At 40.7% G+C, this 16,141-nt stretch overlaps 1 protein-coding gene across 1 annotated transcript in view; it reads right to left on the bottom strand.

Moving 5' to 3' along the window:
• PDE10A (phosphodiesterase 10A) overlaps positions 1-16,141 on the bottom strand; it is a 464,736-nt gene that overhangs the window by 49,589 nt on the left and 399,006 nt on the right. Inside the window, 1 exon segment of the mRNA XM_030198081.1 lies at positions 4,059-4,231. Within this exon segment, the coding sequence (XP_030053941.1) occupies positions 4,059-4,231 (173 nt within the window).

Here is a 16,141-nt window from a genome sequence, read left to right as displayed (position 1 = left end):
TTGCGACCAAGCCTCAAAAAGGTGCCCGAACTGACCAGATGACCACCAGAGGGAATCTGGGATGGCCTCCCCTTACTCCCCCAGTGGTCACTAACCCCCTCCCACCAAAAAAAAAAAAAACTTTAAAAATATTTTTTGCCAGCCTCAAATGTCATACCCAGCTCCCTGACAGCAGTATGCAGGTCCCTGGAGCAGTTTTAGTGGGTACAGTGCACTTCAGGCAGGCGGATCCAGGCCTATCCCCCCTCTACCTGTTACACTTGTGGTGGTAAATGTGAGCCCTTCAAAACCCACCAGAAACCCACTGTACCCACATATAGGTGCCTCCCTTCACCCCTTAGGGCTTTGGTAGTGTTGTACAGTTGTGGGTAGTGGGTTTTGGGGGGGGGGGGGGGCTCAGCACACAAGGTAAGGGAGCTATGCACCTGGAAGCAATTTATGAAGTCCACTGCAGTGCCCCCTAGTGTGCCCAACCTAAATGTTGAGATTTGGGCATCCCCGACTGTATTATCGAAACGAAAGATGGCCGCCCCTTTCGATAATACGGGTTTCCCCGCCCCTTCGCCAGGATGTCCTGCGAGGATGTCCTCAGGAAAACTTGGGCGCCCCGTTCGATTATGCCCCTCTTTATAACCTGGACCATCCTATACTGCCACAATGATGTCCATATCCCTTGTTTTGCCTTGTTCAGAGTTTGGACATTTCTGTTTGTAAAATGGATGTTCATGCCGCACATAACCAGCACATGGATATTCATTTCTCATGTATTTTAGAGCAGACTACATAGGAGAAATACATGGGAGATTCTAAAATAGTAGCACTACCAATCACCTACTGACCTATATTCTGAGTTAGGTGTCCTTTCCAAAATGCCTTTCATTATATCACAATAGATACACATACAACAAGCATGCACATATCATTATCTTGCATGTAAAACCATTTCTCTTAGTACATATAGCTATGTACTCTTGCATAAGATGAAATCCAGTTGGTTGATAAATAAGTTGAATACTTGCTTCAAGAAGTTCAGGAATTGCTCCACGGATTTCATATGACCAGCTTTACAGATGAAAAGCCATGTGAGGCAATGCTTTGCATCTTATTTGGAAGTAAAACACTTCTCCTGTGTGGTTTCCAGACACCCTGTAAATGAACTATGCACCCCAGCACTTCAGCTGGGGTGCACAATAATGCATCTAATCCAACGTGCTTCACTGGGACCACCTCAACTATTACTATTCAGGGACGTAGCCAGACTTCGGTGGGAGGGGGGTCCAGAGCCCGAGGTGAGGGGGCACATTTTAACCCCCCCCCCAGCACCACCAACCCCCCCACCACTTTTGACCATCCCCCGGTGCCTCTCCCCTTTTGACCCCCCCCTTCCCACCGCCACCAACCCTCCCCCACCGCCAGGTACCTGTGTTGGGGGTTCCCCAACCCCCGCCAGCGAAGTCCTCTTCAGCGCCGGTCTCCGGGCCGGCGCGTTGCTGCAGCTGATCTGGATGGAAGGATTGATGTCCTGCACGTTCCTACGTGCACATAGGGACGTCAGGACGACTCACACAGAAACAGAATCCTTCCATCTAGATCAGCTGCAGCAACGTGCTGGCCCGGAGAGCGGCACTGAAGAGGACTTTGGCTGGCGGGGTTTGGGGACCCTCGCCAGCACAGGTGGCAGTGGTGGAAAGGGGGGCCAGGGCCAAATCTGGGGGGCCCATGCCCCCATGGTCCCACGTAGCTACGCCCCTGTTACTATCCATATTCCAAGATGGTATGTGAAATGTGGTTAATTTATGTTTATTTCTCTACTTGATATACCACCTTTACATTAGTGAGGTCAAAGTAGTTCACAAACTTAAAAAAAGGAGAAAAAGGACGCCCACAAATAAAAGGAAAGAGGGCAAGCATTACAGGGATAGAGATATTCCCGTGTTATTTATAACCCTGAGATATAAGAAAGGAACATCTAGGTGACCCAATTTCACTTTTTATTCTTTCCAATCCAATGGAAAGAATTAATACATAAGGAGTCAATAATGTTTGTCTGGGGGCAAAATAACACTGAAAAAAGTTAACAGACCGAGATCAAATTTGGCATGTGGGAAAAACCAGTGAAAAACACACTGAGATCAGACCGGGGGTTCCAGACAAATGAGCACCCCATAAAAATAAATAGTATAATTCACTACTACGGAAGAAACAATGGCAGCTTCTGCAGCGTAGAAACTGAGATACAATGAAACACTACATTACATTTCCAGACCACCTGACCCATAAGTTCTAGGCAGTTTACAACAAGATAAGAACTAAAAACTGAGACAAACCTCGGGAATTACAATTATACCATCTCAAACAAGAAAAAGAAAAATTAACTGACATATTTTCCAAAAAGAATAGCCTTCAAAGACTTCGGAAAACTAACACTATTCAGATCTTCTTATTTTAAAGCCAAAGAATTCCAAATCTTTGGAGCCTGAAACATCATCAATTGCTGAAATAAACCAAATCTATTTATTCTTTTGGGAAGCAGAACTGCAAAAGGGGAAGAATAATATGATCTATGTCATCTAAATTTCTCTTGCGCTATTAGATAACTCAAAAAGTCTCCAGTTAAAATTTTAAATAAAATACATGCAAATTTGAATAAAATCCTAGTCCCTTTCGGCAACAAATGCAGGGAGGGAATTGCTCCTTTCAAAATGCCGATTACCACTCCCCCTCCCCTCCACAACTATCCTCCCCTCCTAATTACTGCAATTACCACATCACCCCCAACTACCCCAGCCCCTCAAATTAACTACCCGCACACCCCCAAGACTACCGGACTTACCTCACTTCCTCCAAAACTGCCACCCCTCTCCTCTAAACTAAATATATGCACAGAGACAATGCAGTTATATACACAAGGAAGGATTAGAAATAATGCAGGGGCTCTTTTATTATGGCGCACTCAAAAGTAGCCTGCGCTGGTTTAGGTGTGTTTTTTGGACACATGCTGGTCTATTTCCTGAGTGTGCCTGGGAAAAAAAGGGGATTTTTTAATGTGTCGAAAAACGGACGTGCAGCAAAATGAAAAGCCAGCGCGCGTCCATTTTTGGCCTGAGACTTTTAACGCCACCCACTGACTTAGCGGTAAGGTCTCACGTGCTAACCAGGCAGTAGGCATGCAGTGCGTGCCAACTGCCAATTACCGCCAGGTAAGGGCCCCGCGGTAGAAAATAGAAAATATTTTCTACTGCGTATTTTGTGTGTGCACCAAAAATGGAATTACCGCCCAGGGCACGTGGTAGCTGGATGGTAATGCCAATTTGACGTACGTTGGATGCGAGAAGGTGCCAACATGCCTTTGGAAAAGGGCCCCTCAGTGAGCTATGTTCCACATGCATTCCCTATTTACCATCAATATTAGATTGTGCTATGAAAACGCTACATTTTTTGTTTGTCCCAGTCATTTGTCCCTAAAACCAAAATCCTAAATTACTGAACAGAATACCTTACAAAATGATATCACAATGTAATAAATGCCCACTATTATATATTATATTACAGACACCATTTATAGGCCACTCAGGTAAAAAAAAAGTTAGATCAGAGGGGCATACAATAAAGGGTAAGGGTAAGGGTCATGGATTTGATATACCGCCTTCCTGTGGTACAACAAAAGCGGTTTACATTTAGATCAACATATTTTCAAAAGTTGATAAATATTCAGTACTAAAATTAATAGCTTGTCAATTTACAGAACAACCAAGTTTTTAACATTTTACGAAAATTAAAATAGCTAATTTCAGTACTTATATTTTGTGGTAATTTATTCCACCAGCTTGCAGCTAAGCATGCAAATAGTCAAGGCATTATTTTGAATAAAATACACATTCTTTTAATGTTTTAACCTTTGTTCATCTCTATCAATTGCCTCCACTCACTTCTGTCCATTCACTTCTGTTTTGTTGATACAGCAAGCCAACATCTTTCAAGTAACCAGGGCAGGGCTTGCTTATTTTTCTGTTCAAACGTATTGCTGGTTCCAGCTTTAGATATCCTACTTTCCATACCTGTGTGCTTGGTTGTTAACATTCAGACCTCCTGACTGATGTAGCTCCTCTAAGTGCTTTCTGTTTCCAAAGTACAGGGCGAGGTCTGTGGCGATAATGGCTTTGCGTATGATTTCCAGCACCTGCTCATATTCAGTAGAACTAAAACTGGAGAAGATATTGTGCCCTTCCAGCTATGAGAAAACAAGAAAACAGATAAAAAGCACAAGCTCTAATCTGCATACATTACCAGAATTATGCAATGAGATAACTGACATATTTCAATGCCACAGAAAGACTACAGGGCACATTTTCATAACAGAAAAATGTCCAAAAAATGGCACAAAGTGGCAAATGGACATTTTTTTGCATAAACGTCCAAATCGCTGTTTTCGAAACTATGCAGTTTATGTAAATCTCAAGGGGGTTGTTGCAGGTATGTTTTGGATGGGACTAGGGCGGGCTTCAGATCTGGATGTTTTTTTGTGATAATGGAACATTGTAAAAACATCCAGGGCAAAAGATAGTCATTATTAAAATAGGTCTACCCAAAAATATCCTAATTGCCAAAAAGGTGTCCAAACTGACCAGATAACCACTGGATGAATAGAAGCATGACTCCTCTTAAACCCCTGGTGGACACTGACCCCACCCACTCCCCTAAGAGGTGAAAGTGACAGTATATACCAGGCTCTATGACAGCTGCAGATATAATGGCCATTCCTCTTAGAGCAGCAAGCAGGTCTCTGGAGTAGCCTAGTGGTTGGTGCAATGGACTGTAGTAAGGGGACTCAGGCCCATATCCCATTCTAACTAATACACTTTTGGTGGAAAGTATGAGCACCCCAAAACCCACAAAATACCTACTGAACCCACATATAGGTGACACTTACAGGCATAAGGGCTATTGTAGTGGTGTACAGTTGAGTACACTACATTGTTTGCTATTCCTGGAAGACTCATCGTACAACATAAGGGGGTTATGATGTGATGTGTATCTGGGACCTTTTATGTGAAGTTCACAGCAGTGCCTCCTAAGCTATCCTACTGTTCTGCTGGGATGTCTGTGTGGTCCGTCTAGTAAGACTGCTGGCCTTCAGACATCACAATGGCTTGTTTTTGTGATGAACCTTTTTTTTTTTTTTTGAAAATGGCCCTACAAGAAGGATGCACTGAGCACAAAAACGTTTAAAACAGGGCGTCAAACCAAAAAGATATATGGAGTAGGAATACCACACCAAATCCTATCCAGTTGTTGACCTGTTCTGAGCTAAGGAATAGTTTACTCTCACGACTCCATCCCCAATAGTTCACAAGGTGTTCTCATTTTTGTGATTTCCCTTTGGCCATAACTTGAATGGAAATTTGTAGATTGAATTGGTAAAATGTAATTTTATTGGCCATATTTTTAAGACCCTCTCCTCCTATAAACCCCTTTATTACCAATGTATTTTGCCATCTCTATCACCAAGGAATTTTTGTGAGGTTTTGCAATCATATTTTCAAGCCATACTAATTTTAAGTACTATTCAGCAGATATTGTCACTTTGTCTGATAAAGAAATGCTTAACAAGCCACAAAAACCTCTACTATTGCTTTACTGACATCAAGAAGGCATCTGATTTGGTATGACATACACTGTGGGGCTCAATGACCCCTACGGAAACACTGGAGAAACTTGTCATGGCAACAAGAAATTTGTACAAAATGTCAGAGATGGTTGTAAAGTCAAAGCAAGGATTGAGTACATAGATAAGAGCAACAATAGGCAGTAGATAAGGAGATCTAATGTCCCCACTGTTATTTGTGACAGTTATGAGAAGGTTATGGAAAAAAAATGGAACTGTAAGAGCATGGAGGTGAGGTGATACAGGAACGGCACATTAAGGACTGTGATCTGCAGACAATATAGATCTTTGGTAGAAGGGGTGGCCCATTTGTAAATGCAATGGAAAGAAATATGACAGGCTAGCAAACACTCAGAACTTATAATCAACAGGAATAAGACTAAAATGATGGTGCTGAGTAATGATGATTAGGGGCAGGTAATCATAGAAGGTGAGATGTTGGAATTTATAGACCAATTTGTATATCTGAGAAGCATGATACCAAAGATGACAACTGTAGCAAGGAAATATGAAGGAGGATCAGAATAGAAAATAATACTTTCATGAGCCTGACCATGATATAGAAGAGTAAGAACATTACCACAATAACCAAACTGTGAGTACTGGAAGTCTATTGCTATACACACGTCTTGGACTTAAAAAAAAAAAGATGGACACTGTGAAGTTGAACATGTTTGAAATAAAGTGCTACAGGAAAATAAGAAGAATACATTGGAGGGATAGGGTGAGCAATAGAGGATTTAAACAAGAAAGTAATGGTTGTGGACGTGATCAATGCAAGGAAACTGGTGATGTTTGGACACATCTGTATAATGGAAGATGAGAGGCTGATGAAAACAGTGATGTTTGGAAGAGTTGGAGTGAGGAAACGATGACTTAAAAAAAAAGATGGATGATAGCTGGAAGTGGATTGGACAAGACTGGACATCCAACATGCAATAGAAATGCTAAGTAGTAGTAGTACATATGGCTCAGGAATGGCAATGACCTTGGGCAAAAAGGATGGTTCCCACTACTGGTACTGATAGTCCATATGGCCTATGGGAGACTGAGGAGGAATTCCACACAAAGGTTTAAAACTTCATCCACAATATTTTATTTTAAAATTCTATAAACTTTGGCATACTTTATTTGTACATGTTGTACAGAATTCCATTTTAAAGCACCCAGCTCCCTCCCCTCAACTTAGCTTGAACCCCTTCCTAAGCTTGATTCCCCCTCCCTGACAGGTTCAACTCCCAGCTTTCTTTGTCCCTTAGTTCTTTCTCCCTCTGTCCCAACCTTTTTCTGATCTTCTGTTCTCCCTCTCCCTACTCACCCTGCAAGACACAATCTCTTCCTACCCTAGCTTTCTCTCTCTCTCTCTCTCTGCAATTCTCTTTCCCTAACTCTGTGGCATACAGCCTCAGTTCTCATTCTCCTCCCCCAGGTTTATGCTGATGACCTACTTATTTTTCTCACTCACCTTCTTATTTCAATTCCTGCTCTGTTGAAATTGGATTCACAATTTTCTGCCTCAGTTGGTTATCGCATTAATTGGAACAAATCTGAAGTAATGCCTTTAAACGATAATACTACTACTGTCTGATATTGGGTCATTTAATTTTACATGGTCTCCTAAAATATTTGGGAATTTTGTTCCATAAAGACAGTGATCAACTTATGACACTTAACATGGATCTTATTAAAATCAAACTTGATAAATTGCTTAATCATTGGTCCCCTCTTGCTATTTCATGGTGGGGTCATGTGGCGGCTATAAAAATGACCATAATGCCTACTGTTAATAATTACTTAAGTATGCTCCTTAAGCTGATTGTCTTTTAAAATGTTTGAATTAAACCAAAGCAGGGTATTTGCAAAGAAAGTGCCTGTTCTTGAGAGTAAAGAAACAAGAAAGCTTAGAGAATCGATGGTGGAGTGAATGAATTCTGATTGATGAGAAAGTTTATTTTTAGGAGTATAAGGAGTACAAGTTAAGAGGAATGGGACATAAATGTCCATTTTAAGCCAATTAGGAGGTTCCTGAGAAGTAGAAAGCATGGACATCCAATGGGTACCATATCTTAATAATACAGCCACATGATAGAGCTAAAACTCTGGAAAATCAATACCTCTGTCAACTTTAGAAGCTTTCAGAATCTTTATGGTTATCAATAGAAATCAAACAAAATAAAACATGGAAAAGAAAATAAGATGATACCTTTTTATTGGACATAACTTAATGCATTTCTTGATTAGCTTTCGAAGGTTGCCCTTCTTCGTCAGATCGGAAATAAGCAAATGTGGGAGCTGATAGTATATATAAGTGAAACATCCAAGCATTTCAATGACAGTCTAGCAGGGTGGGGGTGGGTAGGAGGTATGCATGGGGACATCAAAGCATTTCATTGATAGTCTAACAGGATGGGTGTGGGTAGGTGAGAGGAGGGTGATAAACAGAGAAATACAACTTTATGGTTTATAATGGGCTAGAAAACCCAGATCCTTGTAAAGTCCTGTCTGTTGGGTGTCAAAATATTCAATCATTCTGACTTCAAAGGTCTTACGTTCCTGTATTGTTTTAAAGCTTCTAAAGTTGACGGAGGTATTGATTTTCCAGATTTTTATCTCTATCATGTGGCTGTATTATTAAGATATGGTACCCATTGGATGTCCATGCTTTCTACTTCTCAGGAACCTCCTACATGGCTTAAAATGGACATTTATGTCCCATTCCTCTTAACTTGTACTCCTTATACTCCTAAAAATAAACTTTCTCATCAATCAGAATTCATTCACTCCACCATCGATTCTCTAAGCTTCCTTGTTTCTTTACTCTCAAAAACAGGCACTTTCTTTGCAAATACCCTGCTTTGGTTTAATTCAAACATTTTAAAAGACAATCAACCCATTTTTTGGCCATCTTGATTCTGCAGAAGCATCACTTGTTTGTCTCATGTTTTTCAGGCAAGTATCTTATTGTCCTTTTCTCAGCTTTCTGAGAAATTCTCCTTACCTCCCTTAGAATTTTTTCATTGATATCAACTACATCATTCTCTACAATTCCTTTAGAAAACCAACACTTAGGGCCCTGTTTTTTAAGCCGCACTGTAGGTGTGCTATCGTTTTTAGCGCGAGCTAATGCTAGACACACCCATAGGAATATATGGGTTTCTCTAGCATTAGCATGCACTAAATTTTAGCGACAATAAAAACCTAGTGTGCCTTAGTAAACAGAGCCCTTATACTATTGTGATGTCTGATTTTTCCAAAATTTGAAACTTAGTACTGATTCAATGAGGTCATACTACTTCTTTGTTCTATAAAATTTAAGATCCAAATCTTACCCTCTCTCCTCTTACACCAAAACCTTAAGGTCATCAGTTTTATTGTGGTCAGGCACTGATGAAGACTAGAAAACCTTTTTTCAGTTATACCATCCATCCTACTGCTTTCTCAAGCCTGTCCCAATCATTGTATTTTTTAAGTCACAAAGCATTTTGGAGGGGAATAATCGAACGTCGCCAGCGAAATAGGTCGCCCGTGATCTATTTTGGCGGCGGCGCAACAGCTGGCCGGAACCGTATTTTCAAAAAAGATGGCCGGCCATCTTTTTTTTCGATAATACGGTGTGGGCCGGCAAAATGCCTTGGATTTCGCCGGGTTTGAGATCGCCACTTTTGTTTTTCCGCAATAATGGAAAAAACTGCCGGTGATCTCAAACCCGGCGAAATCCAAGGCATTTGGCCGTGGGAGGAGCCAGCATTTGTAGTGCAATGGTCCCCCTCACATGCCAGGACACCAACCGGGCACCCTAGGGGGCACTTCAAACATCGTTTATAAACAACCAAATTAGCTTCCAGGTGCATAGCACCCTTCCCTTGTGTGCTGAGTCCCCCAAATCCCCCCCAAAACCCACTGCCCACAAGTGTGCACCATTACCCTAGCCCTAAGGGCTGAAGGGGGGCACCTACATGTGGGTACAGTGAGTTTTGGGGGGTTTGGGAGGGCTCAACATTACCCACCACAAGTGGAACAGGTAGGGGGGGGGGGATGGGCCTGGCTCTGCCTTTCTGCAGTCCACTGCAACCAACAACAACTGTTCCAGGGACCTGCATACTGCTGTCTGGGTGCTGGGTATGACATTTGAGGCTGGCATACAGGCTGGCAAAAAAGGTTTGTATTTTAATAATTTTAGTGTGGGAGGGGGTTGGCGACCACTGGGGGAGTAAGGGGAGGTCATCCCCCATTCCCTCCGTGGTCATCTGGTCAGTTGGGGCACCATTTTGAGGCTTGGTCGTGAAAATAAAAGGACCAAGTAAACCCGGCGAAATACTGCTTATCGCCGGGTTTTATTTTTCCATTATCCGCGAAAGCCAGCCATCTGGTAGCCACGCCCAAGCCTGCCCATGTCCCGCCTTCGCTTCACCGCCAACACGCCCCTTTGAACTTTCGCCGGCGAGGCAAAGGGAAAGCGGCAAAGCTATCACAAATGTAGCTTTCGAATATATGCTTTTCGCCGCTTTTGCGAAATCGCCGGCCATATCCTGATTTATGTCGGGAAATAGCCGGCGATTACTTTCGATTATAAGCTGGTTGGACTCCTAGTAGACTTTATCAGGTCAAATTCAGCTCTACTGCCTTATGTTGGCATTGTAATTCTCATCTTGGTGATCTAATGTTCATGATCTATTCTTGCCCAATGTTCAACATTTCTGGTCTTCTATTTAGAGTGTTATTGGAAAGATTCTGCCCATTCGCTCCTCATTAACCCTAGTTTGCCCTGATCTCAGCTCACTGCTCTAACCACTAGTCTGTTCGTCCGCTGCTAGTGAAAAACACTGCACAGTGCATTTTCTTTTTCAGGTCACTCAACATAAATCTGTCTTACTAGAACGGGCATTTTCAATAAAACATCTAAGTCCGATTTTGGATGTTTCATCAAAATTGTCCAAAAATCAAGTGGCAAACGTAGTCATTTTTGAACCTGAAAACATCTATCTTTTTGATTCGAAAACTGCCTTTTTCTAGTCATTTTATACTCAGTGTGTTTTTCTTTTGGAACCAATAGATGTTTATACATAACATAGCAGGCAGGAACAGAGTATTGTTACAGTCTACTTGGTTTGATGCACATTTTGAGTGATTGTGTAGACAAATATAAGCCATAATAGTTTGTAAATAGCCTTATCATCTGTCGTCCCATGATATTTTTGGACCTTTTTTTTAGTTTTGAAAATGAGCCCCTAAGAGTGTTCTAAAGAAGAGGAGGAGAAGCCTTCTGGATTACCAAAAATCTGCTGTGAATTTTAAGGGATGCATTGTTAATAAGATAACCTAGATCATTTATAAATACAATACAGGCTGAGTATCGTATAATAATGCAATTTGATTATAGTGCTCTTATAGAAATAGAATTGTACTAACTAATGGGACTTCCTCTCCTGAAACAGGGTTAGCTTCCATAATGCTTTCACAAATTAGGAGAAGTGGGAGCTCAATAACAAGCCAGTGAGTGTGTGTATGATGGCGATGTGTTTAAAGAAAGCCTTTTCTGAAGCTAACAGGGGAAATTTTCACAAAGCTGTACAGTGGCAAAGTACACAGGCATTTTCCTTGTGGCAGCTTTTCTGTGGGAATTTAGTAATGGCATGCATATAAATATTGATTTATGTCCTACTGGTTACAAGGTTCTACACCAAACTAGAAATAGAAAAAGAGGTGGTGGCATTGCCATTGTATACAAATCTTTCTTCAGAGTAGAATATCTCATCTAAATTCTCCCAATCTTGAAATCATAGTATGTAAAATAAGTGATGACAAACTGTCCGAACCCTTATACCTTATTTTCTATCACCCACCAGGTAGTTGGCAAGCTTCTGAAGGTAATTTCTTAGAGTTCATTTCTAGTATCTGTGTAAAGTTCACCAATGTTTTATTAGTAGATGACATCAATTTACACCTGGACAACCATAGTGACACTAACGCCAAAGGTTTGCTCAATCTCCATAATTTCTGGCAATTCACCCAATCAGCTACATTCTTCTCACACTTTAAGGTTCACTTGCTAGATTTACTAGCTTATAGAATTTCAAACCCTGTTAATTTATACCTAAGCTACCCAAATTGGTTCCCTGTACACTGATCCGATCATAAGAAATTTGAATTTATCCTCAATTGCAAAGAAAAGGCCAAAACCTCTACAACTCAGGATAATTTCCTACCATTGGAAACCAGAGAGAAATCTATAGTGTTAATTTCTGGACTGGAATCTACAACAGTCAACTTCCTTTAGCTGATACGAAGGATTTTATGCACAACTGGGATGAACTACATAAGATCGTTCTTGATGATCTAGCACCTCTCAAAACTAAGACAAAACCTTCCCACAGAACATCGCCTTGGTTCAACCAAAATAGTCTTCTTCTGAAGAGACAATGTAGGAAATTAGAAAGGAAATGGCCAAAAGCTAAATCAGATGACGATAAATTATCATGGAAAAAGGCCATCAAAGAATATGAAAATAAAATTAAAGAAGCTAAAACTCTATATTATAATGAACAAGTTGGTGGTATTAATCTGAAAACTAACAAGCTTAATAAGTTGATAAACTCATTGCCATTAAAGAATTAACAATTACCAATGAGACTACCCCCAACTGTTAAACAATTAGCCATATTCTTTGAACAGAAAATATAAAATTATGGTGGTCAAGAACAAATCCAATGAAATGTTTGTCATGCGTACCAATTCCAATGATGGAATTTCTGTGATACTTTGATCATCCTTCCAATTACCATCTCATGACATAGTCAAATCCTCTCTCTCAAAATATTCCTCCTCACAATGTACCCTAGATATTTGCCATAGCTACTTATTGAAGAATGCACCCAGCACATTTATTGAGCTCCTTCAAACACACATCTCCCACGGCCTTATCTCTGAGAAGAAGGGTTCCATCATTCTAATTCCTATACCAAAGAACACATCGGGATCACTAAGTAATGTTTCTAACTACAGACCAGTAGCTTCTATCCCATTATTAATCAAGGTGATAGAAGGAATAGTTGCAGCCCAACCTATGGACTATCTTTCTTCTCTTTCCCTTCTGTATAAATCCTGATCAGGTTTCAGATCTTGATATAGTACTGAAACGGTTTTAACTACCCTAGTGTCAAACTTCAGAAAAGAAATTGGCCTGGGAAAGAAAGATCATTATAATGCAATTTGACAAGTCTAGCATGTTTGATGTTGTATACTATGATCTACTACTGAACTTACTCAATCGATTTGGACTGTGTGGAGAAGTCCTTGTGGTTTCAGGGTTTTCTGAAAACAAGATCTTACCAAGTAATGATGATAGGTTACATCTCTCACTGCCATGGTCCCCCGACTATGGTGTTCCACAAGGCTCCTCTCTGTCCCCTATCTTATTCAATATTATGATGGCACCATTGGATGGTATACTAGAGTCTGCAGGGTTCCAATCTTTTATTTACTTTGATGATCTCATGATTTATATTCCTTTAAAAAATGATCTTCACAAAATTCTTAATAAGATTATATTGGGCCTTAACCTGATAGAAATATGGGCTTCAGAATTTAGATTAAAACTCAATAGAGAGAAAACTAAATTCTTAGTATTATCTAATCCTTTTGGACCATAAGCCATATATGAGTTTCACAATAGATCACACTTCTTATCCAATCTAAAAATACTAGGGGTGACGACTTTAGACCAACATATAACTTTTGAATTTCAAATATCCTCAGTAATTACCAAATCCATCAAAATCCTTTGGAGATTAAAGCAGATTAGATTCAATTTCTCATCTGAGATCTTTAAACTCCTTGTACAATCCTTAGTCCCAACTCAATTTGATTATTGTAATGCTATCTATGCTGGTTGCCAGGAAAGTGTTCTAAAAAAAACCTACAAACTGTCCAAAACATTGCGGCTAGATTTATCTTCCCAGTTTCTCATTTTGATAGAACTTCACCACTCCTCTTTAAATTACATTGGCTCCCTATTAAAGGTAGGATTATCTTTAAACTTTGTGCTTTTATATAAAATCTTACATGGTTTAGCACCAGATTACATGCAACCTCTTACTGAGCTCCCTTTACTTAATGCTACTCATGGAGCAAGAGACTACCTAAGACTGCATTTTCCAACCTGCAAGAAAATAATATATAAATAAGTTCATTTAGCAAAATTTTACTTATCTAGGCATCAAGTGTTGGAATTCTCTACCCAAACCAATCAGATATCAACAGAACTATATGAAGGTTTGTAAAATTAAAAAAAAAAACATTCCTCTTCAAAAAGTTCCTATCTATGAATAATTATTACTAGGGAAGCGGGGTGGAGGGGTAGAAGTCCTGATCTGCGAGACAATCAAACTGCACAGAGTCTCCATCCCCCACCTGTCTGAGTCAGAATGCCTGCCAATCAGCCGGAAGACAAGGAACCAATGTGGCTGCTAATAGTCTACAGAGCATCATCCAAGCAAGAACTACTGACTCTGCTGACTGAGGTAACCCTGAGCTACCCTAGGTTACTGATCATGGGAGACTTTAACCTACACATTGAAATTCCAGACACCAGTACTGCTGCCTTCCTTGATACGATGGCAGTTCTTGGCTTCATTCAGGTGATCAATTCTCCAACCCATGAAAAAGGTCATATGCTAGACTTGGTGTTCTGCAAAGGGGTCAACATCTTGGAACACAAGGCTGGTGGCAGAGAGATAACACCCCTCTCATGAACTGATCATTTGCTAATCAAATTTTCTATTAAGGACTATACCCCCATGTGGATGTAAAGATGATGACAGTGTCAGAACAGGTTGATATCTAGAATGCATGCTTAGCAATAGCATTAGAAAAAAGTGACCCCTCTAAAGAAGGTCCTATGCTCCACAAACAAACGTTGCTCATGGTTCTCCCCAGAACTGCGGATCCTTAAGCGTCAAGGATGTCAACTTGAAAGAAAATGGAGAAAATCTCATCTACATGAAGACAGGCTCAACTGTAAGGAACACATAACAATGTACCACCAGGCCATAACAACAGCCAAAAAACAATATTTTTCTCAACACATAGAACAAGCTGCAAATTCAACCAAGCAGCTATTTAAAATAGTAAACAGCCTACTGCAAAACCCACAACAGAACCAGCCTTCCCAGTCACAACTAAACAGCAATGATTTTGCTACTTATTTTGCCAACAAAATTAAAGGTATCCATTGGGACCTACAGACAGTCCCATCAAAGTTCCTACCAGCTAATGAAGAGAACACTACCTCTTCTCCACCATGCACAGCCATCTGGGGCTCATTCAACCAGGTCACAGAGGAAGCTCTTGAAAATATCCTGAAAGGTCTACGGACTACAACCTGCCCTCTTGATCCCTGCCCAACAAAGATTGTAAAATGAGCAAAGACCTCATTGAAGGGGCCACTAAAATTGTTAACTTCTCTCTTTATGGAATGGGAGATGCCAACAACACTAAAAAGAGCTGTGGTGTGCCCTCTACTGAAAAAGAGCTCACTGAACCAGGACAAGCTCAAAAACTACCCACCAGTCTCTAATATTCCTTTCCTGGCAAAACTTACAGAACGGACAGTCTGCAGTCAACTCAACGACTGGCTAATTGAAAGTAATTGGCTAGACCTATGTCAATCTGGCTTCAGACCTGGGTATGGAACATAGACAGTTCTTGTGTCCCTTCTTGATGATCTGCACAGAAACCGTGCCAGGAGATGTGCCTCGATACTAGTGTTGCTCGATTGCTTAGTAGCTTTCGACACTGTGGATCATAATATCATGCTTACAAGACTGGCAGAAACAGGTATCAGTGGCACAGTACTTACTTGGCTCAAATCCTATCTGTCAGATAGACAACAATCAGTTCTGTTCAGCAACAGCACGTCATCACCCTGGACACTGGACTGTGGGGTGCCACAGGGATCCATACTCTCCCATTTTACTTAATATCTACCTCAAGCCTCTGGCTGAGCTGCTTCGGTCAATGGACAAAAAATTCTACATGTATGCCGATGATGTGCAACTACTAATACCCATTGAACGAGATTTACCCACAGCTCTGAGTAAGCTGTCTGCCTGCCTAATTGCAACTCAGGAATGGGCAAACAACAACAAACTTTGCCTGAACCCAAATAAAACAGTGATTCTTTGGGTACCAAACACAAGTGACAAATACCCAACTTCAAAATACCTTTTTGGAAGTATGAACTCCCCCTAAAATCACAGGTCAGGAATCTTGGGATACTGCTAGACTCATCACTCACTCTGATCCCACAAATTCAAACAACCTTCAAAAACTGACTCTATAATCTATGTCTCTATCATCATGACTAGACTACTGTAATGCCCTGTACACTGGCCAAACCAAAAAGAGTTTGTATCAAATCCAACTAATTCAGAATGCTGCAGCAAGACTGATAGAAGGCTGTAGTGGCATGACCACATC

Source organism: Microcaecilia unicolor, chromosome 3 (genome assembly GCF_901765095.1).
Source record: "Microcaecilia unicolor chromosome 3, aMicUni1.1, whole genome shotgun sequence".
Taxonomy (NCBI): domain Eukaryota; kingdom Metazoa; phylum Chordata; class Amphibia; order Gymnophiona; family Siphonopidae; genus Microcaecilia; species Microcaecilia unicolor.
The sequence above is the reverse complement of the archived record's forward strand: the minus strand, read 5'-3'. Positions and strand labels throughout refer to the sequence as shown.